Source organism: Lithobates pipiens, unplaced genomic scaffold (assembly GCF_037356315.1).
Source record: "Lithobates pipiens isolate NorthernLeopardFrog02 unplaced genomic scaffold, aLitPip1_a1.2 Scaffold_37, whole genome shotgun sequence".
Classification (NCBI taxonomy): domain Eukaryota; kingdom Metazoa; phylum Chordata; class Amphibia; order Anura; family Ranidae; genus Lithobates; species Lithobates pipiens.
In genome coordinates, this window is record NW_027507825.1 from 16,266,160 (window position 1) to 16,290,527 (window position 24,368).

The 24,368-nt window shown below is 46.9% G+C and overlaps 1 protein-coding gene across 7 annotated transcripts in view; it reads left to right on the plus strand.

Moving 5' to 3' along the window:
* Window positions 1-24,368, plus strand: part of TTC7B (tetratricopeptide repeat domain 7B) — a 225,331-nt gene that overhangs the window by 172,232 nt on the left and 28,731 nt on the right. For 3 of the 7 annotated variants that reach the window (XR_013269953.1, XM_077466764.1, XM_077466765.1), the window contains 3 exons: window positions 2,929-3,026; window positions 6,320-6,460; window positions 17,100-17,240. Coding sequence is in view for 6 of the 7 variants with exons in the window: in XM_077466764.1 (XP_077322890.1) it covers window positions 2,929-3,026; window positions 6,320-6,460; window positions 17,100-17,240 (380 nt within the window). In the remaining variant the exon portion in view is untranslated. Of the gene's footprint in view, window positions 1-2,928; window positions 3,027-6,319; window positions 6,461-9,211; window positions 9,275-17,099; window positions 17,241-24,368 lie in introns of all 7 variants that reach the window. The other 4 variants (XM_077466766.1, XM_077466767.1, XM_077466768.1 and 1 more) reach the window with 2 other exon arrangements.

The window sequence follows — 24,368 nt, forward strand, 5'->3', positions numbered from 1 at the left end:
CCCCGCTGTCTTCAGCGGGGAGGAGGAGAGAGGCAGCCAGTTACGCGAGCGCAGAATGAAGCTTAGAAATTGGGTATAATGGGGCATTTTTTTAAATGAAGAACTGACACTGGAGACATTGCATTATCCAACTGCCAGAAAATGAAAAAGTTATAATAGCAACAGGAGGGGAGGGACAGGCACTGTCATTGGCTGACCGGGGGGGGGGGGGGGGGGGTGACATAGGACAGAGCGGATGACGGATGCACGTAAACGGACCACAGTGTCCAGGCTCAGCAGCCATGATAAACCGTGGTCAGTTTACAGAAAGACCAGAAACTGGCAGGATCAGCCAGGTAATTCAGGTGGACAAATGACACTGCACAAGCACTGTGCTGTTATTCATGCTTTAAAGGGACAGTATAGGTTTTTTTTTTTTTTTAGGGTAATACAGTACCTTGAAAAAGTATTCATACCCCTTGAAATTTTCCACATTTTGTCATGTTACAACCAAAAATGTAAATGTATTTTATTGGACTTTTATGTGATGGAGAAACAAAGTGGTTTCAAATTTTTTTTACAAATAAATATGTTAAAAGTGTGGGGTGCATTTGTATGGAGCTCCCCCTGTGTCAATACTTTGTAGAAGCCCCTTTCACTGCAATTACAGCTGCAAGACTTTTTGGGGATTTCTCTACCAGCTTTGGACATCTAGAGAGGGACATTTTTGCCCATTCTTCTTTGCAAAATATCTCAGGCTCTGTCAGATTGGATGGAGAACGCCTGTGATCAGCAATTTTCAATTCTTGCCACAGATTCTCAATTGGATTTAAGTCTGGACTTTGACTGGGCCATTCTAACACATGAATATGCTTTGATCTAAACCATTCCATTGTAGCTCTGGCTGTATGTTTGGGGACGTTGTCCTGCTTGAAGGTGAACCTCCCCCCCGGTCTCAAGTGTTTTGCAGACTCTAACAGGTTTTCTTCTAAGATTGCCCTGTATTTGGCTCCATCCATCTTCCCATCAACTCTGATCAGCTTCTCTGTCCCTGCAGAGGAAAGGCATCCCTACAACATGATGCTGCCACCACCATGTTTCACAGTGGGTATGGTGTGTTCAGGGTGATGTGCAATGTTATTTTTCCGCCACACATAATATTTTGCTTTTAGGCCAAAAAGTAAAATTTTCGTCTCATCTGACCAGAGCACCTTCTTCCACATGTTTGCGTCCCCCCCCCCCCATGGCTTCTCGCAAACAGGACTTCTTATGGCTTTCATTCAACAATTACTTTCTTCTTGCCACTCTTCCATAAAGGGCAGATTTGTGGAGTGCATGGCTAATGGTTGTCCTGTGGATTAAGTTACATACAGGTGGACTCGATTTACTAATTAGGTGACTTCTGAAGGCAATTGGCTCCACCTAGATTTTAGTTGGGGGTATCAGTAAAGGGGGCTGAATACAAATGCCCCCCACACTTTTCACATATTTATTTGTAAAAAAAATGTTGACAACCATTTCTCATTTTCCTTCCACTTTACAATTATGTGCCACTTTGTGTTGGTCTATCACAGTGATGGTGAACCTTGCCACCCCAGATGTTTTGGAACTACATTTCCCATGATGCTCCACTACACTGCAGAGTGCAGGAGCATCATGGGAAATGTAGTTCTAAAACATCTGGGGTGCCAAGGTTCGCCATCACTGGTCTATCACATAAAATCCCAATAAAATACGTTTACGTTTTTGGTTGTAACATGAGAAAATGTGGAAAATCTTAAGTGGTATGAATACTTTTTCAAGGCTCTGTAAACAATTTACCGTGCTGAGAGCGTACTCCCAGAAGCAGCTGTCCCTGATATACGCATACTTGCCTAATCTCCATAAATGATGCACCACTGATTTTGCACTCACTGCTTGGACACAAAGGGGGTTATTTTACTAAAAACTGAAGAGTTCGAAATCTGGTGTAGCTGTGCATCAGGTTTAATTGCCAAAGCTTAAAGTGGAGGGCCACCCTGAAAAAAAAAAAAAAAATACATAAAAATGTTGAAAAAAAATCAGAAAAATAAATTTTTTTTTTTAACTTACCAGAAATGCCTGTTGCTAGGTGATGTGCCTAGCAACAGGCATTTCTGGTAAGTTAAAAAAAAAAAAAAATAATAAAAAAATTTATTTTTCTGATTTTTTTTTTTTCAACATTTTTATGTATTGTTTTTTTTTTTCAGGGTGGCCCTCCACTAATCTGCCTCTTCCTAACCTGCCTCTTCCTCCTCCGTGGTGATCTTCTGTCTTCTCTCCTCTGTGCGGCGTCTTCTGGCTAATGGGAACTGTGTGTCCCAGAACACAGCGCGCCCCATTCACAAAGAGCTGCGCAACTCGCGCGTGCACAGTAGAAAACGGGCAGTGAAGCCGCAAGGCTCCACTGCCTGTTTCCCTTAGCCAAAATGGGGGCGCCGAGGGACAGGTCAGCCTCGGGCGGCCGACATCGCAGGCGCCCTGGACAGGTAAGTGTGCTTATTAAAAGTCAGCAGCTACAGTGTTTGCAGCTGCTGACTTTAAAAAAAAAAAAAATTTTTAAACCGGCCCTCCTCTTTAAGTGAACAAGCTGAAGTTAAAAGCCGATTGGCTACCATGCACAGCTGCACCAGATTCTGGGTGCTCCAGTTTTAGTAAATCAACCCCAAACATTCGATGTAAGGTGGAGAGCAGATCTGAAGAATAGTCTTCAGAGGGCAAGATGGATGCTAATGAATCGCACTGGCCAGTAGTGTCTCTGTGGAAGGTCATACAGATGTCCTGGGTGTTGAAGGGAGCTCAAACCTCCATTCTACTCTAGGACCTCCTTGTAGTCCTGCAGTTGATAGAAAGGTATTGTTCACAGTTACTATTGACACTAAAATGCATTTTCATTATATAATCAGAACATTGTCTTATGTGATCTCACAGTGACTCGGGACGTGGCAGCAGCCTATTGGACAGAGCCATTGCCGACCGCCGACAAATGAACGCCATGTCTCTGCCAGACTTTAGTGACCCGGATACAGGTGAGCTTTATCTTTCTGGGCACAACTCTACTGGCCTACAGCCTGGTTCTCTGAGTGGACTGTTGACAGGTTGAGTAAAGTCGAAGAGTGTCCCCTAGTTGTTTTGGTTTGTCTCTTAGGAAATATTTCTGATTCTGTTTGCGAGTCTTGAATAAGATCGCCAGTCTCCAGTACTTGCCAGGAACCCGCTGTGTGCTGTTGGCAAGTAAACTAAAATACAAATGTGTCTCGGGGAGCTCGTTAAGTGTTGAACTATATAAACCATTTAAGATACGCTCCAACAGAAGTAAAAATGTTGCTTTTGGATTATCTCAGGTAGCTTTGTCACCCGCTGGCTTCCTATACCTCCTGGAGAGAGTTTGTCTCGCCTCTGCTTCACGGGGCCAGACGAAGGAGTACCTCTCTTACTTTTGAATCAATCAGAGAACGGGACACCCTCGTTTGGCTTTGTAATGCAATCGGACAAAACTGTTATGGTGACTACACCTCATCACTGCAATCCTTGAGAGACATAAGAATCCAGCAATGAATTCCATTTACCAGCAGCCATATTAGTCTGCAATGTTATGTTTGAGTGAAGTTGGCTTTTTCTGATGCTGTATATGAATTATCCTTCTCTATTTTTAAAGTCCACCATCACTCTGAGAGGTTTTCTCTCTCGGTGTATTCCCTCTGTTTCATTTGCTATCTTCTCCTGGCAACTATTTTCTGCATCGTTTCATGTGGAGCACCTTTACTCTTATATACGATTCATAACATATAAGTGTTACTGATTAGATCTTTTATTGTGTGTTCAAAGAATGTGGTCAACCCCATGGATAGGCCGCCTGCAGCAGAACAGGAGGTTCTTCCTGTCTGGGCCTCCCCATCAATTGAAAAGCCGGCCGTAGACTGTTTGAATCTTGGCCAGTTCAGCAGGAGCCGGCCGAAATTCAAACCATGAATGGGCAGGCTGAATGTACCCAAGTTGATCTATCGATTAGCCAGTGTTAATTTTGACATCAAATTTCGATTTAGTTGTAGTACTTTGTTGGGTTTTAGTCACCTGAATTGTTCTAGTTTTAGTCATATTATAGTCTACTAAAATCCCTAGTACATTCTAGTCTATAGTATATTATTATATTTGAACGATGCCTCAAATCACGGTGCGGATCTGCCGCGATTGTCAAGCTGCAGTCGGAGCAACCTGCATTGAGGGATGCATGCCACCCCAAAGTAGCTCCTAAACTATTTTTGGGCATCGTGCGTCCCGAGATTGCACCACATTTTATCACAGTTAGACCTAATCAGCGATTTGAGGTGTCATTCAAATGAATGGCATCTCAAATGCGAGTTCCGCGATTTGTTATTCACACATCAGCGCTGTCAAATAGTGGGCAGATCCATGCCAGGTGGCATGGATGAATTTTGTATGGACTGAAATAACACCGTGCAAAAAAGTATCGGTTTTAGTATTGGAGCTTTTGCACGAGTACATGTACTTGTCCAAACACTTAGTATCAGCATCAAAATCGGTATCAGTGCAAACGTAGAGGTCAGACAGCAATCTATTTTTTAAAGCGGAGGTCCACCCTAAAGTGGACCTTCCGCTAATCGGAACCCTTCCCCCCTCCGGCGCCACAATTGGCACCTTTCAGGGGGGAAGGGGGTGCAGATACCTGTACAGTACAGGTATCTGCACCCACTTCCGGGATAGCTCTCTGCGGAAAGGGGCGTAGATTACGCCCCCTTCCGCAAGTGCCCCCGCTGCCTGCTGGGAAAACACACAGATCCCAGAGGCAGCGGGGACCGTCCTTATTGCGCAGCGCGGCTCGCGCATGCGCAGTAGGGAACCGGGAAATGAAGCCGAAAGGCTCCATTTCCTGATTCCCATACCCAAGATGGCAACGGCAGCACCCGAGAAACGATCTACAGATCGGCTTCGGGTGCCGACATCGCGGGCGCGCTGGACAGGTAAGTGTCACTATTTTAAAAGTCAGCAGCTGCAGTATTTGTAGCTGCTGGCTTTAAAAAAAAAAAAAAAAAACGCGGAGTCCCGGCGGACTCCCGCTTTAAGCCGTAGGGAGATACATCATTAGGGAAGACCAAGACTTGGTCTAAATATACGGCCATTTATTCCAAACTTCATACAGTTACCAGGTTGTTGGCCATCATCAGAGCAGTGCATAAAAAACCATAGCACAATGATGGAGAACCTTGGCACCCCAGATGTTTTGGAACTACATTTCCCATGATGCTCAACTACACCGCAGAGTGCCAGAGCATCATGGGAAATGTAGTTCCTAAACATCTGGGGTGCCAAAGTTCACCATCATTGCCATAGCATTTATAGAGAACGGCTAGGGGAGCAACAAGGAAGTATACCTGGCCATGGGGCTTAACGGAATTATTTTCATGGCCCTGCCTATTCTAAATGAAGGAATAACCCCCGTATATTTGACATTTGTGAAGCAATTAGATATGTTAAAATATTCTCTTCTAAGAAGGTTTTAATGTTCTTTGCACTGGTTCAGTGAAACCTTTTAGTTCCTTTTTGGCCCGTTTCACCAGAACTGGTTAAGTGTTGCCTTCCTACTAGATAAGACCCCTTTCACATGGACAGACCGATTGGGTCCACCTGTCAGTTTTTCAAGTGGACCTGATTGGACCATCAATTGCTCTCTATGGAGCGGCAAATGTCAACGGACGTGGCCATTGACACCCGCCGTCATGACAGTTGAATGGAACGGACAGGCACTCAGCGAGGATCAATCTGCTGCCCGTCTGAAAGGGGCCTAAAAAGAAGGTCATCTGCTATACCCACTACAATGGCCCCACAGTCTGCTCCAGGGATTCTATGAATGAAAGCTGGTCCATATTTTCCCAAACTTAGTCCATCACAGTGTTGGTTACCCAGCATTCCATGCAACGGGAAATGCCATGGATGGTAAAATGCAGGCAAGGGCTTTATATAGCCAAGGGACCATATCACACACGGCACAACCGGTGTGGACCGAGATCCTTAGAAAGCAGACTCCCAGCAGACATTCTCCTGGAATCTTGGGTGATGTGTATTTCCTAGATGGGCAGTGGTGCAAGTTCACACTCCTATTGGAGCAGTGCTTCTCCTGTGTGCTATTCACTGGGAAGATCACATCAGAATCTCCCAATTTGTTTGCACATCTCTACGCCTGCTTATTGTGTATATGGGGGGGGGGTCTCATTGTCCTCATTGTCTCGGTCTCTCCATCCTCCATGTTTTTTTTTTTTTGGCTTCATCCTTTTCTTTTGCTTTGTTTTTTTTTTTTTTCTAGCCTCTGAATCCTCTTCCCTCTGCTCAAGACCAGAATCTCCTCTTCACCTGTTTGTCACCTCTCATCTCCCTTCCTCTTCTAAACCTGACCCCATAACAAGGGCCCCAGCTGAGCCCCCCACGGGGCCCGAACCTCCTTTGTGTAAAACTGGTTTCCTGCTGTGAATGATGGAGCTTGAATTCTGACAATCTGCAAACACTTCCCCAATCCCAACCGAGGAAATGACTGAACTAGAGCAAGTTAAAGTCGCACTATAGGCAAAACTTTTATTTTTTCCCATTTTGGATAGAGTTCAGGCAGTCTTATAACTAGGGTTGCACCGATATGTTTTTTTTTTTTTTATCGGCGAGTACCAATATTTGTACTCGACGATATCAGTCCACCGATACCTTTGCGGAGCAATTTGAGCTCATACAATGGATGGACTTACATTGCATTGCAAAAAATCGCATGCGCTTTGAACAGGAATGTGGTGCAGTTCCTGTCTGAATCTCATGCAGTTTCCTGCATTGCTCCTGTGAACCCAAGCTGAAGTTGCTATGACCAGGGGTTCACACGGGAGCATTGAGGGGAAACCTCATATGATTCGAACAGGAATCGCATTTCATTTCAGCTCAAATCGCATGCCATTCTTTGCAGTGCGATTTGAGCACATTCATTTTGTATGGGCTCAAATCACAAAGGTATCGGTTTAGGTATTGGAGCATTTGCACAAGTACGTGTGCGAATGTTTGGTATTGGCATCAGTTATGACCCCCCCCTTTTTTTTTTTTCCACTATCTGTGCCCACATTGGCTACTGGACAGGAAGTGAAGGGAAATCTACCCAAACAGGAAGTGAAAGGAAATCCCTGAAATGTGAGGGAATTTCTTGTGGTCCCCCCAGGTCACCAGAACACTATAGTGTCCCCATTGGAAGAGTTCCCCGCTGTTACTTTTTTAGAGACAACCCAAAATTTGGGATTTTCTTTTACTTTCACTTTTCAATGATAATAGTACACAGGACAAATAGAGTGAATCTCACTAACAGGGACACGGCAATAAAAGCTGACGGGGGTTCTAATTCCTCTCCAGATGTCAAATATCTACATACGATTATTGCCAGTGGCTATAGTCGCTAGCAATAATCATTGTCTTTTTCCAAGCCGGGATGACATCAGGCCTGAAAGGACGATTGGATAAATAAAGCCGATTACCTTTGGAATTCATACAAATGAGTTGCTGCAGATTGCAGAACAAAGAAAATAAATAAATTGGCCAAATGGGCAAGCTGCGATTTAGGGAGGTGCTGCTTATCCATAAGAGACCCTGTCATTTCATATGTCCATAGCTTCCTATGGAGTATACTTCATAGAATCCAGACTGAGCTGAAGCCGCTAGTCTTCACATTTTTACTAATCATTCAGAAGTGATCCGGTGTCTTATCATATAAGGTCCCTACGGGGCGGACGCTATATGATGGCCGGACTGAATATGCCAGAACACCGGCCACCCAAGTTTTTAGTGTCGGTTAGAAAAGAAACTCAGCTGATTAGTTAGGCCAGTCGTTATGCAATTTTCTTCTTTTTTTTTTTTTTTAATCGACCACGGGTTGAAGGAAAGAAAACTGATCGATTCCTCCAACAGAACAGTGTTAATTTGAACATCAAAAATTTTGATTTAGTTTGAGGATGGGTTCACATATGTGCGCATTGGATCCTGGGTTTCCCCACATCCAATTTGAAGGACGTTGCGAGTGTGAGCGACTCTCAATGAGGGCGGTTCACACAGGTGTGGGGCGACCGCGGAAAACACATTTCAAAAGGGTCCTGTGCGTGTTTGGGCCTGGTCCAGGTGCGAATTCAGGCAAAAAAAATAAAAATAAAATTCGGATCTGAATCGCACCTGCCCTGATCCCAGGCATGAACCCATGGCCACGCATATGTGAACCCGGCCTTAGTCATAGTCTTTTGACTAAAATGCCATTTTAGTTTGTCGTATTTTAGGCCCCTTTCGCGCGATCGGCTCTGCTCGGATCCACCTGACTGTTTTTTTTTTTTTTTAGGCGATTCCGAACGGGCCACCCATTGACTTCTATGGTGCAGGCAGATGTCAGCGGAGATGTGTTCGCTGACACCCACCTGCCATCCATCCAGCAGATCGGATCGCATGGGATCGGATGAAATTGGACAGGCAGTCCATTTTTCGTCCGATCTCCCCATAGAGAACAGCGGGGCTCTGACAGGTTCGTCTCTGCACAGTGATCGGAGACGGACCTTTCATCCGCTTGCTCAGCGGAGATAAAGAGCGTGATCCCCCGTTGAGCAAAGCGGAGTCCATCCAGTGGTTCTGCCACCCGTGTGAAAGAGGCCTAAGTCATCTGAATTGAAACTGAATTACATTTTCGTCACTGAAAACATATATAATATTTTTGGCGACAAAATTACCGATACTACACAGTCAGTGTTGATGGGGGAATCCCTCCCGCAGTGCTGTTTTGTTCTAGCAGCAAGGAGCCTTCCCCACTGGCAGAATACAATGATCACTGCTGGCAGCTATAGCCGCAGGCAGTGATAGGGTGAAAAAAAACACCAGGCTGGTTGGACAGATGTTGATCAGTGGGTCAACTTCAGCATAACCAGCCTGCCCATAGACAGATTGAAACCAATTTCGATCCGGCTTCTATTCATCAGGAGTGCAATACGATTTCCTGGGTGATGCTGTCACTACATATCTGGGGAAACACAGCTGCTATGAAGGGTCTCACGCAGATGTTTTGCATTCTGACAGATTGGTCCCCCCCGAGTTTGCAGATTCTCAGAAAGGGTTTGTTACATTTTGTGGGTGGCGCTTGTGTTTTATTTGCAGTGACGCTTTGTGCATTTTGTTTTCGTCTTGTGATTTTTGTACCCAGCGTTTGAAGGCCGCTCTCCAGACTTGCCCTTCTCTCATGGTTTTGACTCCATGTTTTCTGTTTGTAAGTAACCCGGTTGCAATCTGAGGCTTTGCTTTTGGAATTCCTCACGCCTGGGTCACATGGGGTGCCACAAAATCACTGCTGTCTGCCTTCATTAACTGCGGGGTTGGGGTTGTGTAGCTAAAACTCTTCATAGCAATTTAGGCGTTAAGGCCTGGTTTACACCTATTGCATTTTTTGTGTTTTTTTTTTTAATTTTGCAGATTTGCACTACAGAACGTTTTCCATAGGAAACCATGTTAAATGGACTGTAGTGCAAGTCTGCAAAATTCACTAAAAAGCACAAAAAAAATGCACTAAAAAGCACTAAAAATGCATAGGTGGGAATCCGGCCTTAAAAGAAAGGTCCTGCTGACTGCACAAGGTAATTAGGAAGCCATTCTTTACTTGTACTTGACCTTTAATTATTAAAGAGGCAGTATTCTTTTTCTGGAAGCGCTGCATCACTTCTGTATTAGGAGATTAGAGCCTTTTGTGTTAGAGGTGTGTTTTCTGTCGCATTGTTCAGATTTCTTCAGTAGGCAAGTACACCATTCTGAACAGAAGCACTTAGGGGTGGGGAAGGGCCACTGTGGTATGAATTTGCATTGCCTACAATGGCTACGTGATGTATAGAAGCCACAGAGTCAAAACATTTTGGGGCCAGGATGATCGATGAGAAGTCCAAACCTGCCTGAGCAGGAAGTCAAAGCTGACAGCCAGTCATAGGGGGCAGAGGCATTCCCCCCAGCCACGTCTATTCATGCCCCTTGCATATGTGCAAATGCCGGTGTTCTGCCGTTTAGTGTCCGGCCATCAAATAGCGTCCGACCAGACAAGGCTTCGGAAAATCTCCGAAGCTGAACGGCGCCTGTGCGGTGAGTGGAGGTGGTAGCCCCACCATCCAAGCGGACATAGGGGTTGTGAATATTAGAGGGCCCCTCGCGGGCGAGCTTCGCTCGCCGCGTTTCGGGCTCGGCCTCGCTGCGCTCGGCTCTTTTTTTATTCCTACTCCATGTCCACTTGGATGGTGGGGATAGAACCTGGACTCACGGCGCAGGCACCGTTCATCCTCGGCAATTTTCGGAATCTGTGTTGCTGTGTACTGCGCATGCGCAGTACGCAGCGGACACTATCGGATGGAGGACGTTATATGACAAGACACTGGCAAAGAATAACTCCGCTGCCTATAATTGGCTGTTGGCTTTGACAGCTTCCCAGATTCTCCCATCCTCCTCGATTGTGTGGATGGGAGCTGGGTTCAGTTCAAAACTGAACCATGCAGGCCAGCTTTAATTTGGCATCCATCAGAGGAGCGTGGTCCCGTTATTTGGATCTATAATAGTTGCAGCATTTAGCTGAGCTTCGTGTTTGGTCACAGCAATCGCGTAGTACAAAGGCCAATCACAGTGGCCCTGTGCCATGTGATAGCTTTGACCAATTACAGCATCACAATGGTCAACAAGGTTTCACAAATGATGCCGGACGTGAGGCGTGTGGGCGTGGCGTCGACGCACAGCGAGGGCGAGCCCCCCTCCCACTGAGACCTGACGGCCAGGCGGGTGGGGGATAGCCACGGTGTGCATTGCAACTCCCGGAAGTAGATGGGACAACCCCCCCAGAAGGGCTGCTGCCCCCTCGTTGTCCCTTTTTTCCCTTCCTTTTGTCTAAATATCAGGGATGGAGCTCTGTGTACCGGATGGTTACGGCTCATATAAAGTCCCACCTGTATCTACTCTATGACTGAGTAATTGTCATTCAAAGTTTGACGGCCATGAAATCTGAAAACTGTCCTGGGCAGGAAGGGGGTAAAAGTGTCCGGTATTGAAGTGGTTAAACTCTTCCTTAGGATGTATACTCTGGGTAGAAATGTGTACGGTCTCTTTATTGAACAATAACTCAGGTGTGGCCACTGCAGAGTGTCCTGGGAAGGATGCAGTCAGCAGAGTACAAAGCAGCGGGTAAGCTCACACTGGCAGTTTTTACACACGGGGTGCTCATTAACATGCCTGGTGTGCCTCCCCACTGCCCGATTTTCTGCTTTATTCAGATATAAAATGATGATCGTGGTCCTCCCATCCCTGAAAACCTGGCGGATAGCTTCCATAATTAGCTGCATGCAGCAGTGATCGCTGACTGTAAAAGCGCCCGTGTGACCCCCTGTGGATGCCATGATGTGCATGGGAGGTCTAGTGTGTTTCTTTTTGTTTTTTTGCTTGCAGACCTTCAGCATGTGTTTGCCGCTCTTCTCCCTGCTGTGTGCCGTGCCTCTCCCTCCATGAGTACAATGTCCTGTTGTGTGATTAATCCCACCAGATTTTTGATCAGATTTGCTGTAGTGACTTCTGCATTCGTTTTTCAGGCAGCTGGTATTGCTCTGTTCATTTTGGAACCCTGTGCCCTGTGGCATGCTGGGCATTTACTTTTTGCAAAAATAACTAGAGGGCTTTGAGGTTTCTTGTTTTTTGTTTTTTTGCATTGCAGGATGCCATCTATAATTCAAAGCGAGAAAATGTCATGTGCATACAGCTGGATTTACTGACTCACCACGGTATAGAGGAGATGCAGAAGTTCTGATTTGTTCCTACTATGGAGCTTCATAGTCAGCCAGTCCTTAAAACCAACCGCGGGTGGAACTACAAGGCTCAGCATGCTCTGCTGTCCTATATTTTTTGCACGGGCATCCAACACGCAGTGGTTTTAAAAAAAAACTATTTATATCATCCCCGGAAGCTGTGAACTACAAGTCTCTTTATGACCCTCCGAGCAGAGTTAAAGGGCTAGGACACCCATTTCTACAGGGTCAGAACAAAGAAAAACCTGGTGCATGAAGCACGGTAAACCCCCTCATGGATTTAATAGGCAGACCAATATATTAGTTAAAAAACAATTTTATTAGGACCAGTGGCGGGGGCGCAAACAAACTGAAAAATTCAGAAAAAACCCCCCATAAAACGCCGCCACTGTGACCCATAAAATTCCGCCACTGTGCCAAATGCTGGTAGTGTGCCCCCAGCTGTCTGCACTTACCCCTGTCTCAGTGGGACAGCTCCTCGATGTCTTCTCCCGTCCTCTCTTCCCATCCTCTGGCGTCCAGTTACAGCGCCTGTCGTTTCAGCCAATCAGGTAACAGATCCGAGCACCTGCATGGCGGAGAGGCGGTTTAGTGTTAGAAAAGCGAATGAATATTGGCTTTCCTAACACAGATGAGTGACCTGCAAGCGCCCAGCATGGTGCTCGCAGGTCACCTTTTTTGACGTCTATTAGAGCCTATGGCTCTAAATAGGGGCTTCAAACCCCCCCCCCCCCCCCTGCTGTAATTCAGGCACCCTGCACCCTAAAAGGGGTAATTCATGCACCCTGCGCCCTAAAAGGGGCCAAGTGCCTGAATAGGGGTTGGCAGCGATGGCTATAGATAGATTCACGCATTGCATAAATCTATCTATTGGTGCTAGAGAGGGTGGTCGGAGAGAGGGGGCGCCCTTATGGATGCACCGCTACTGATTAGGACATAATAGTTAAAGACATACAGTATCTAACATGTTTGTAAATATTTTATCTTTTCATGTGACAACACTGAAGAAATGACACTTGTCTACAATGTAAAGTAGTGAGTGTACAGCTTGTATAACAGTGTAAATTTGCTGTCCCCTCAATATAACTCAACACACAGCCATTAATGTCTAAACCGATGGCAACAAAAGTGAGTACACCCCTAAGTGAAAATGTCCAAATTGGGCCCAATTAGCCATTTTTCCTCCTTGGTGTCATGTGACTCATTAGTGTCACAAGGTCTCAGGTGTGAATGGGGAGCAGGTGTGTTAAATTTGGTGTTATCACTCTCACTCTCTCATACTGGTCACTGGAAGTTCAACATGGCACCTCATGGCAAAGAGATCACTGAGGATCTGAAAAAAAAAAAAATTGTTGCTCTACATAAAGATGGCCTAGGCTATAAGAAAATTGCCAGGACCCTGAAACTGAGCTGCAGCACGGTGGCCAAGACCTCATATCCAGAGGTTGTCTTTGGGAAATAGACATACGAGTGCTGCCAGAATTTCTGCAGAGGTTGAAGGGGTGGGGGGTCAGCCTGTCAGTGCTCAGACCATACGCCGCACACTGCATTAACTTGGTCTGCATGGCTGTCATCCCAGAAGGAAGCCTCTTCTAAAGATGATGCACAAGAAAGCCTGCAAACAGTTTGCTGAAGACAAGCAGACTAATGACATGGATTACTGGAATCATGTCTTGTGGTCTGATAAGACCAAGATAAACTTATTTGGTTCAGATGGTGACAAGCGTGTGTGTCAGCGACCAGGTGAGGAGGACAAAGACAAGTGTGTCTCGTCTACAGTCAGGCATGGTGGGGGGGAGGGGAGTGTCACGGTCTGGGGCTGCATGAGTGCTGCCGGTGTTCTGCCTAATAGAGTCCGGCCATCAATATGTGTCCGCTCCGTACTGCGCATGCGCAGTAAGGAGCAGACGAAGCTTTGGAAAAAGTCCGAAGCTGAACGGCGCCTGCGCCGTGAGTGGAGGTGGTAGCCCCACCATCCAAGTGGATATAGGGTTGAGAATTTTAGAGGGCCCCTCGCGGGCGAGCTTCGCTCGCCACGCTTCGGGCTCGGCCTCGCTGCGCTCGGCTCTTTTTTATTCTAACTCTATGTCCACTTGGATAGTGGGGATAGAACCTGGACTCACGGCGCAGGCGCCATTCATCCTCGGCAATTTTTGGAATCTCTGTTCCTGTGTACTGCGCATGCGCAGTACGCAGGGGACAGCATCTGATGGAGGACCCTATTTGACAAGACACCGGCACTGGGGAGCTACAGATCATTGAGGGAATCATGAATGCCAACATGTACTGTGACATACTGCAGCAGAGCATGATCCCCTCCCTTCAGAGACTGGGCCGCAGGGCAGCATTCCAACATGATAACCACCCCAAACACACCTCCAAGATGATCACTGCCTAAAGAAGCTGAGGGTAAAGGTGATGGATTGACCAAGCATGTCTCCAGACCTAAACCCTATTGAGCATCTGTGGGGCATCCTCAAGCATAAGGTGGAGGAGCGCAAGGTCTCTAACAGCCACCAGCTCTGTGATGTCATCATGGAGGAGGGGAAGAGGACTCCAGTGGTGACCTGTGAAGCTCTGGTGACCTCCATGTCCAAGAGGGTTAAGGCGGTGCTGTAAAATGGTGACCACACAAAATATTGACACTTTGGGCCCAATTTGGACCTTTTCACTTAGGGGTTTACTCACTTTTGCTGGCAGCGGTTTAGACATTAATGGCTGTGTGTTGAGTTATTTTGAGGGGACAGCAAATTTACACTGTTATACAAGCTGTACACTCACTACTTTACATTGTAGACAAGTGTCATTTCTTCAGTGTTGTCACATGAAAAGAGAGAATAAAATATTTACACAAATGTGAGGGGTGTACTCACTTTCGTGAGATACTGTGAGTAAATATATATGACATAACTGGTAATTTCATGAATTCATAACATATGATACCCCAGACACCGCATTATATATATCAAAAATTACATATGTTCAAGGTTGCAATATGCAGTTATATTAATACTTCTTTCTTACTAATTGTTTATACATACAATCATGTTACTGTATTAGTAATATTATATACTTATATTGTAGCATTACTGTTACCAATATGATAAGAATCTCTGAAGAACGGCTCTAACCAGTCCGAAACGTGTAAGGTGTCTACACCGGTATGCATGACCGCTAACCTGCCATAATCCCACCATTGGCAGATATTGTTTGATATGTATCATGCCGTGTCTGGGGTATCATATGTTATGAAATTACCAGTTATGTCATATATGTTTACTTCCATATGTCTTACTATGATGTCTTAATAAAATGCTTTTTACTGATATATTAAGAGGAACTGTAGTCTGCTCACACATAAAAACATCTTTGCCATTCTGAAGCTTCCCTCCAACCACTTTGCATATTATTTTTATATATACTGTGACTCTATACTTGCCAAATATGCTGCAGAAATCTCCCTCCACGGAGTCTGGCTGCTGCCTGTTCACTTCCTGGATTTACACAGACACACATAGGCACGCCTGCAGCTCTCATTGGCCCTCTTATGACTTACCCCCAGCAGACTCTCACCGGAGAGCTGTGCATGATGTCATAAGCCTGATCTAATGGCCAGACAAGGAAGTGGGCTGTATAAGGGATTTACTGGGAGAAAAAAGGTATTTTACTATCCAAAGTTAAAACGACAACAAGGGCAGAAGATTTAATAGATGGAAAGATGAAAAATGACATTCCGCTTTAAAGCGGGAGTCCGCCGGGACTCCGCGTTTTTTTTTTTTTTTTTTTAAAGCCAGCAGCTACAAATACTGCAGCTGCTGACTTTTAAAATAGTGACACTTACCTGTCCAGCGCACCCGCGATGTCAGCACCCGAAGCCGATCTCTAGATCGTCTCTCGGGTGCTTCCGCCGCCATCTTGGGTATGGGAATCAGGAAGTGGAGCCTTTCGGCTTCATTTCCCGGTTCCCTACTGCGCATGCGCGAGTTGCGCTGCGCAATAAGGACGGTCCCCGCTGCCTCTGGGATCTGTGTGTTTCCCAGCAGGCAGCGGGGCACTTGCGGAAAGGGGTGGGCACTTGCGGAAAGGGGTGTAATCTACGCCCCTTTCCGCAGATAGCTATCCCGGAAGTGGGTGCAGATACCTGTACTGTACAGGTATCTGCACCCCCCTCCCCCCTGAAAGGTGCCAATTGTGGCGCCGGAGGGGGGGGGAGGGTTTCGATGAGCGGAAGGTCCACTTTAGGGTCAAAGCGGCACAGTTGTGTTTTGTTTTTTTCGACAGTTTTTTCTTTCTTACCTGTATAGGCAGTTTTTTGGTACAGGTGAACTAACCCTTTAAGAAAACCCAAACAGGTCTCAGACACTGCCAGTTAATTCTAAGAAATCCCAAACTGCATTGCCTAGCAGTGTGATGGCGAACCTTGGCACCCCAGATGTTTTAGAACTACATTTCCCATGATGCTCATGCACTCTCCAGCATATGATGAGCATCATGGGAAACGTAGTTCCAAAACATGTGGGGTGCCAAGGTTGGCCATCACTGGCCCTAGCAGATCTGAGGTTGCTACAGCTTGGTGCTCGTTGGCTTTGTTTGGTGCAGTCTGAGTAAGCAACCCAGCATTCAACTTTTTGTGGTGTTGGCCTTTAAGACCACTTCCTCCCCGGAGTGTAGCCCACCTACAATAAATCATCCTAGGTAGGTTCTTGCCTACCTTGCATGCACGCTACAGCCCCCCATTCATTTCTGTAGATGAGCTGTGCTCTGCTTGAGGCTCTTGAAAACCGGAAAGGGCGGCCCACAATGACGGTGACACCATAACCATAGATTTCTTGACGCACTTGCCCTTACATTATTATTGCTTTTCAAGCTAGCAGTGTTCCTCTTTAGAGGCCATGTTTAGGAACAAAGCCTTCAGAGAACTCTTAAGGCTGGAAGAAGAATTGATTGGAGGCTGGTAGAGTTTGTGTCTGATCATGGGGGGGGGGGGGGGGAGAGAGTTGATTTCCTCAGACAGTTGATCAGGTAAGGTCACAGCTAAATCACCACCAAGCTTTCTCCTCTGGCACGTTTGAGGGCCTCGTGTCTGGCTGCTGTGTTCTATGTTTGCTCATGCCTTGATCTGGCTACTGCACGTCTTGCCCACACAGTTGTGTCCGTCAGGCAGGAAAAAAAAATGGCATTTAACCACACGCAGGCTGGCGGCACCGCTTCTGGTTGACATTGTGGAATTCGTGCGGTTTACACTTCTTATAATGATGTCTCCTTTTCTAGGTTCCGTCCACGCAACATCCATTGCGGCATCACGCGTTGAACAGGCGTTGTCTGAGGTAGCCTCTTCTCTGCAGAGCAGTGCTCCGAAGCAAGGCCCTATGCACCCCTGGATGACACTGGCACAAATCTGGCTTCATGCAGGTAAGTGGGCCAGATGGATTATGTATACCTGTGGTCTCCAAACTGTAGTCCTTTGCTTGCTTTTATTGGGCCCTTGGGGCATTATTCCTCTCACTGTCAACAACAGTGAGGCATAGGTCGTGCCACTGATACAATGAGGCACTATTCCTCCCGCTGACACCAGTGATGGGGCACTATTCCTTCCACTGACACCAATGATGGGGCACTATTCCTCCCACTGACACCAATGATGGGGCACTATTCCTCCCACTGACACCAATGATGGGGCACTATTCCTCCCACTGACACCAATGATGGGGCACTATTCCTCCCACTGACACCAGTGATGGGACACTATTCCTCCCACTGACACCAATGATGGGGCACTATTCCTCCCAGTGATGGGGCACTATTCCTCCCACTGACACCAATGATGGGGCACTATTCCTCCCACTTCCTCCCAGTGATGGGACACTATTCCTCCCACCGACACCAGTGATGGGGCACTATTCCTCCCACGGACACCAGTGATGGGGCACTATTCCTCCCACGGACACCAGTGATGGGCACTATTCCTCCCACGGACACCAGTGATGGGGCACTATTCCTCCCACTGACACCAGTGATGGGGCACTATTCCTCCCACTGACACCAGTGATGGGGGCACTATTCCTCCCACTGACACCAGTGATGGGACACTATTCCTCCCACTGACACCAGTTATGGGGCGCTATTCCTCCCACTGACACCAATGATGGGGCGCTATTCCTCCCACTGACACCAATGATGGGGCACTATTCCTCCCACTGACACCAATGATGGGGCACTATTCCTAATACGAGACATTGTTTACTGCCACAGGACGTTTTCTAGTCTTCCTGGCCACAGTCTTGCCCCCCCCCCCAAAGATTGAAGGACAGCAAACTAGCCCTTTCCTTAGAAGGTTTGTAGTGCATATTGGTGCCGCTGTATACACCTCTCCTAAAGCACCCCAAAGATGCTGCTTGCATGAATTTTCCTAACATCCCACAAGCGCACGGCCCCAGTGTGAAAGCACTTTGGCTTTCATATTCAGCAGCATGGGGGGGGGGGGGGGGGGGCGGCAGTGTTCAGGTGCTATTTCTAGCACTAAAACTCCTGAAAACTGCCTCAGTGTGTGAGGGGTATTATTGGGTTTCTTTCTTTTATTTATTTTTATTTTTACCAAAGACATGTAGCAAAATACATTTTGGCCTGAATTTTTTAAGAATATTGATTGATTTATTTATTTATTTATTTTTATAGCAGCAGAAAATATTGTTTTTGTTATAAAAAAAATTAATAAATAAATCGGTCTAGAATTAAAATTTTTTAAAAAACAGTGGTGACCAAATACCACCAAAAGAAAGCTCTATTTGTCTAAGGGCCAGTTCACACCATTTTTTTTTGCATTTTTTTTTTTTTGTTTTTGTAAACACACAGATCGCCTGTTCCTAGTAATTAGGAACAGCAATCTGTCTCCTCCTCCAGTCAGTCCCCACCCACAGTTAGAAACACACATGAGCTATAATTGGAACCATAAGCTATTGCCGACCCCTTAGATATATATCTATTCGGGTCATTTTCATCCGGGTAAGCCTGCGCTTCTTAAGGTGGTGGGAGTTACACCGCGGTGGAATTTCTTATGGTCACATCAGATTGGGATCCTTGTTTTTCACCAATATTTGTTGGGACTCACATCTACACATTTATTTTTACAAAATATGGACTTTATTGTCATCATATATGTTTATACATTTCTCTTTTGAAGTTTATATCCTCATATTTGGGGTCAAGCTTCACAGAAACACACATGAGGGAACACGGTTAACCCCCTTGATCGCCCCCTAATGTTAACCCCTTCCCTGCCAGTGACATTTATACAGTAATCAGTGGCTATTTATAGCTCTGATCGCTTTATAAATGCCAATGGTCCCAATAATGTGTCAGAAGTGTCCGATCTGTACGCCGCAATGTCGCAGTCCCGCTAAAAATCGCAGATCGCTGCCATTACTAGTATTAAAAAAAAAAAAAAGAAATGCCATAAATATCTCCCCCCCCTCCCCCCCCCCCCATTTTGTAGACACAATAACTTTTGGTGCAAACCAATCAATAAACGCCTATTGCGATTTTTATTACCAAAAGTATGTAGAAGAATACATATTGGCCTAAACTGATGAAGATTACATTTTTTTTATTTGGGTGGATATTTATTATAGCAAAAAAAAATTTTTTTTTTTCAAAATTGTCAGTCATTTTTTGTTTATAGCACAAAAAATAAAAACTGGAGAGATGACCAAATACCACCAAACGAAAGCTCTATTTGTGGGGGGGGAAAAAGGCATCAATTTTGTTTGGCTACATCGTCACACAATTGTCAGTTAAAGTGACGCAGTGCCGAATTGCAAAAATGGCCTGGTCATTAAGGGGGAAAATCTCCTGGGGCTGAAGTGGTTAAAGTAGTGCAGTGCTGAACAGAAAAAAAAAATGCCCTGGTCATGAAGAGGGTAAAATCTTCTGGAAGTCAAGTGGTTACTACAATGTAAAAAAAAAAAAAAATAAAAAAAAAAAAAGCAAAGGCTTTTTGTAATTTTCTTGTCTTGTGATAAAAATCATGAGCTTGGGAATTTATTAAAATTGACAAATAAAAGCCAAAAGGTAGGTTGGAGTGATTGTCATATTAACCAAATAGTGATTCTGCTATGCTTAGCGTGGGCATCCAGACTTCCGGTCATGAAAGTGTTAAAGATACCCCTGCCCCTCTAAGCTTTCCCGTAGCACTCTTAGGTCTGCCTCCTGGGTGCGTCCAGGTGCAAGGGCTCCTGACCCAGCCTGTGAAATAAGAACTCGGACTAATTATGTCATTCATCAGCTCTGATGACGTCAAGGGCTGCCCCCCTCGTGCACTGGGGGGGGGGGGAGATGGATCCTTCTTGCTGTGTCCGGCCCCCATATCCTCCAGTTTCCATAGATAGAATATCACCGGACGGCTTTATCTGACGGGCTGACCTTGTTCCAGTGACACAGACCTGTTCGGAAACAATGAGCGGAGAGGGCCCAGGGGTAGCTGAAATTTCACCCCTGCTAACTCTTTAGCGCGCTGCGACCTCCCGACCCGCCTTCCTCCTGATGGAATTAACACAGAGATCGCATGGCTGCCAGTCTCGGGGATGGGGGGGTCACACAAATCAGAAGAAGAAATCATCATGTCTGCTTGTGTCATGTCACTCGGAGGCTGTTGCAGCCAATCAGATGACATCATTCAGGGAACGCTTACTGCAGCTGTGATAATGTCAGAACAACTGCTTGGGCATTGTACAGTGATATAGGAATTCATGGGGAAGAATGGACACTGCAAGATACCATTCTGCTTTATTTAGAAAAATCTCCATTGTGTGCTTCTCTGAAACTAGCTGAGCCCAGCCCAGTGTCATTCCTCTGTCCACTCATAGGGATACATTTGTGAAGGGGGGGGAGGGGGGGTCACCAGAGGAAATTGCCTCTTTGCAGATCCATGATCCAGTAGTCTGAATGTTGACTACCAACACCGTACCAGGTGGTGGGTTTACAGAGATCCAGAATTTCCTGTGTGGTGTTTTGTTTGTGTTGCATTTTGTTTTTGTTTTTTTTAATATCAGTTATATTTAATTTTTCTTTCCCTTATTCAGATTATTCCCCTCCCCCCGTTTTTCTGACCCCATGCACTTATTTTTCCCCTGCTGACATCAGTGATGGGGCGCTATTCCCCCACCGACACCAATGATGGGGCACTATTCCCCCCGCCGACACCAATGATGGGGCGCTATTCCTCCCCCACAGACACCAATGATGGGGCGCTATTCCTCCCCCACAGACACCAATGATGGGGCGCTATTCCTCCCCCACAGACACCAATGATGGGGCGCTATTCCCCCCCCACCGACACCAATGATGGGGCGCTATTCCCCCCCACCGCCACCAATGATGGGGCGCTATTCCCCCCCACCGACACCAATGATGGGGCGCTATTCCCCCCCCCCACCGCCACCAATGATGGGGCCCTATTCCCCCCCACCGACACCAATGATGGGGCGCTATTCCCCCCCACCGACACCAATGATGGGGCGATTCCCCCCCCACCGACACCAATGATGGGGCCCTATTTCCCCCCCACCGACACCAATGATGGGGGCGCTATTCCCCCACCGACACCAATGATGGGGCGCTATTCCCCCCCCACCGACACCAATGATGGGGCCCTATTCCCCCCCCACCGACACCAATGATGGGGCGCTATTCCCCCCCACCGACACCAATGATGGGGCGATTCCCCCCCCACCGACACCAATGATGGGGCCCTATTTCCTCCCACCGACACCAATGATGGGGGCGCTATTCCCCCCACCGACACCAATGATGGGGCGCTATTCCCCCCCCCACAGACACCGATGATGGGACGCTATTCCCCCCCCCCACCGACACCGATGATGGGACGCTATTCCCCCCCACCGACACCAATGATGGGGCGCTATTCCCCCCACCAACCACCAATTATGGGGCCCTATTCCCCCCGCCGACACCAATGATGGGGGCGATTCCCCTCCAGCGACACCAGTGATGGGGCCCTATTCCCCCCGCCGACACCAATGATGGGGGCGCTATTCCCCCCCCCCCCCGCCACCAATGATGGGGCGCTATTCCCCCCGCCGACACCAGTGATGGGGCGCTATTCCCCCCCCCCCCCCCCGCCACCAATGATGGGGCCCTATTCCCCCCGCCGACACCAATGATGGGGGCGCTATTCCCCCCCCCCCCCCCCCGCCACCAATGATGGGGCGCTATTCCCCCCGCCGACACCAGTGATGGGGGCGCTATTCCCCCTTGCTGACACCAGTGATGGGGGGGCGCTATTCCTCCCGCTGACACCATGATGGGGCGCTATTCCCCCCGCCGACACCAGTGATGGGGGCGCTATTCCCCTTGCTGACACCTGTGATGGGGGGGCGCTATTCCTCCCGCTGACACCTTGATGGTTGCGAGGAAGAATGTTCCTTATTGAGGACATTTAGCAGAACTTCCCCTGACAGAAAGCTAGTATCAGTGGTCGGCAGAAGTTACTAATTGCTCAAGAAACCCCTAGAAACCTCCGGAAGAATCCTGGTTGAGAAAGGCTGCCTTTAAGCAGAAGTAAACTCATCAATTTAAGTTTCAAAAAACAGTTAGGCCCCTTTCCACACTAACGTCCCGTTCAGGTCCGCCTGTCAGTTTTTCAGGCGGACCTGAACGGGTGCTCCATAGAGCTCTATGGAGCGTCGGATGTCAGCGGTGACATGTCCGCTGACATCCGACCCGCTCCGATCCGAAAAAAGTGTGACGGAGGAAAAAGCTATTTTCCATCCGTCTGCGGATCGGATCGGATGACGACGGCACTGCGGTCCGTCGTCATCCGATCTCCCATAGGGGAGAGCGGCGCTGTGACAGGTCCGTCCCTGCACAGTGTGCGGAGACAGACCTGTCATCTCCCTGCTCAGCGGGGATCGGCGGAGTGATCCCCGCTGAGCAAACGGACATCCACGGGGCGGATCAGAACTGATCCGCCCCGTGTGAAAGGACCCTTACGCTCCCGACACATGCACATTCCATGGAATGTAACTGTCACATTGGTTGCGCTCTCAACCAAACTGGCAAACCATCCAATGGCCGATGTCATAACTTATAACGTGCAGCCATCATGGCAGCTGAAGATTAACCGCTTGCCAAATGCATAATGTATTGTTACACTGTGCCAAAGCGTCTCCCCTGTGCCAGATCACATACTAGGTACTGGATCTGGCACTGCTGGGTAGGGAGCGCACGCGTGCCATGGCTGTACTTTGATTTGACACAGCACAAGCTGATTTAGCGGGTTCCAGACAATGGCTGCTTGTCGGCACCAGCTGATTGGTGAGGAAAGACACAGAACAGAGCTTTGTCTATGTAAACAATGCAGAGCTCTGTTCTGTCCCTGCTAAACAGGGAATAAAATTGATCAGATCCCTTAGTAAAAACAGCACACACAGTACAGAAAAACACTGGTTAGGCACACAGTTAACCCTTTGATCGCCCTAGACATTTAACCCCTTACCAGCCAGTATCATTAGTACAGTGACAGTGCATATTTTTAGCACCGATCACTGTATTGGTGTCACTGGTTTCTGCAGTGTCATTTAGTGTCAGACTGTCCGCCGCAATATTACAGTCCTGATATAAGTCACTTATCGCCATTATTAGTATAAAAGAAAAACAATAATCCAATATATATCCCATACTTTGTAGATACTATAACTTTTGCACAAACGACTCGAAAATATTTAGCAGAATAGATATTGGCCCAAATTTATGAAGATATTTTATTTTTCCAATTTTTTTAATTGGATACGTTTTAGACCCCTTTAACACGAGGCATTTTTCAGATGCTAAAGCAGTGATGGCAAACCCTGGCACCCCAGATGTTTTGGAACTACAATTCCCATAATGTTCCACTACACTGCAGAGTGCTTGAGCATCATGTAGTTCCAAAACAATCTGGGGTGCCAAGGTTTGCCATCACTGTGCTAAAGGGGTCTTCTAGCAGAAAGTAAAAAATGTTGTTGGGGGGGGGGGGGGGGACGACTACATCAAAATTGTATTTCTGTACAGCGTTGCATGACCCTGCAATTGTCAGTTAAAGTAGCGCAGTGCCATATATGGCCTGGTCATGAAGGGGGGGGAGGGGTGTCCAGATGTGAAGTGGTTAAACAGAGGCCAAGATGGATTGAAATTCAACCAGTTCAGTAGTTAGCAGTCAAATTTCAATCCATTTATGGGCAGGCTGTATGCACTGAAGGAAGTCAATCTATCGATCGACTTCAGTACAACCAGCCCATGTTTTGTTTTGTTTTTTTGTTGGTATCGCTGCCGGCGGCTATAGCCACCAGTAGCGATCATGGTATTCTAATGATGGGGAATCTCCCACTGTTGAATACAATAGGAGGGGTTCCCCCATCAACACTGTCAGTAATAAAGTGATTTTCTTTCCCTCAACCTGTGGTTGAGGAAAAGAAAATTGCATAATCCAAGGCCTGCCTTAGACTGATGGACCGTTCTGCACAATGTAGCTCACTGCAACCTCAG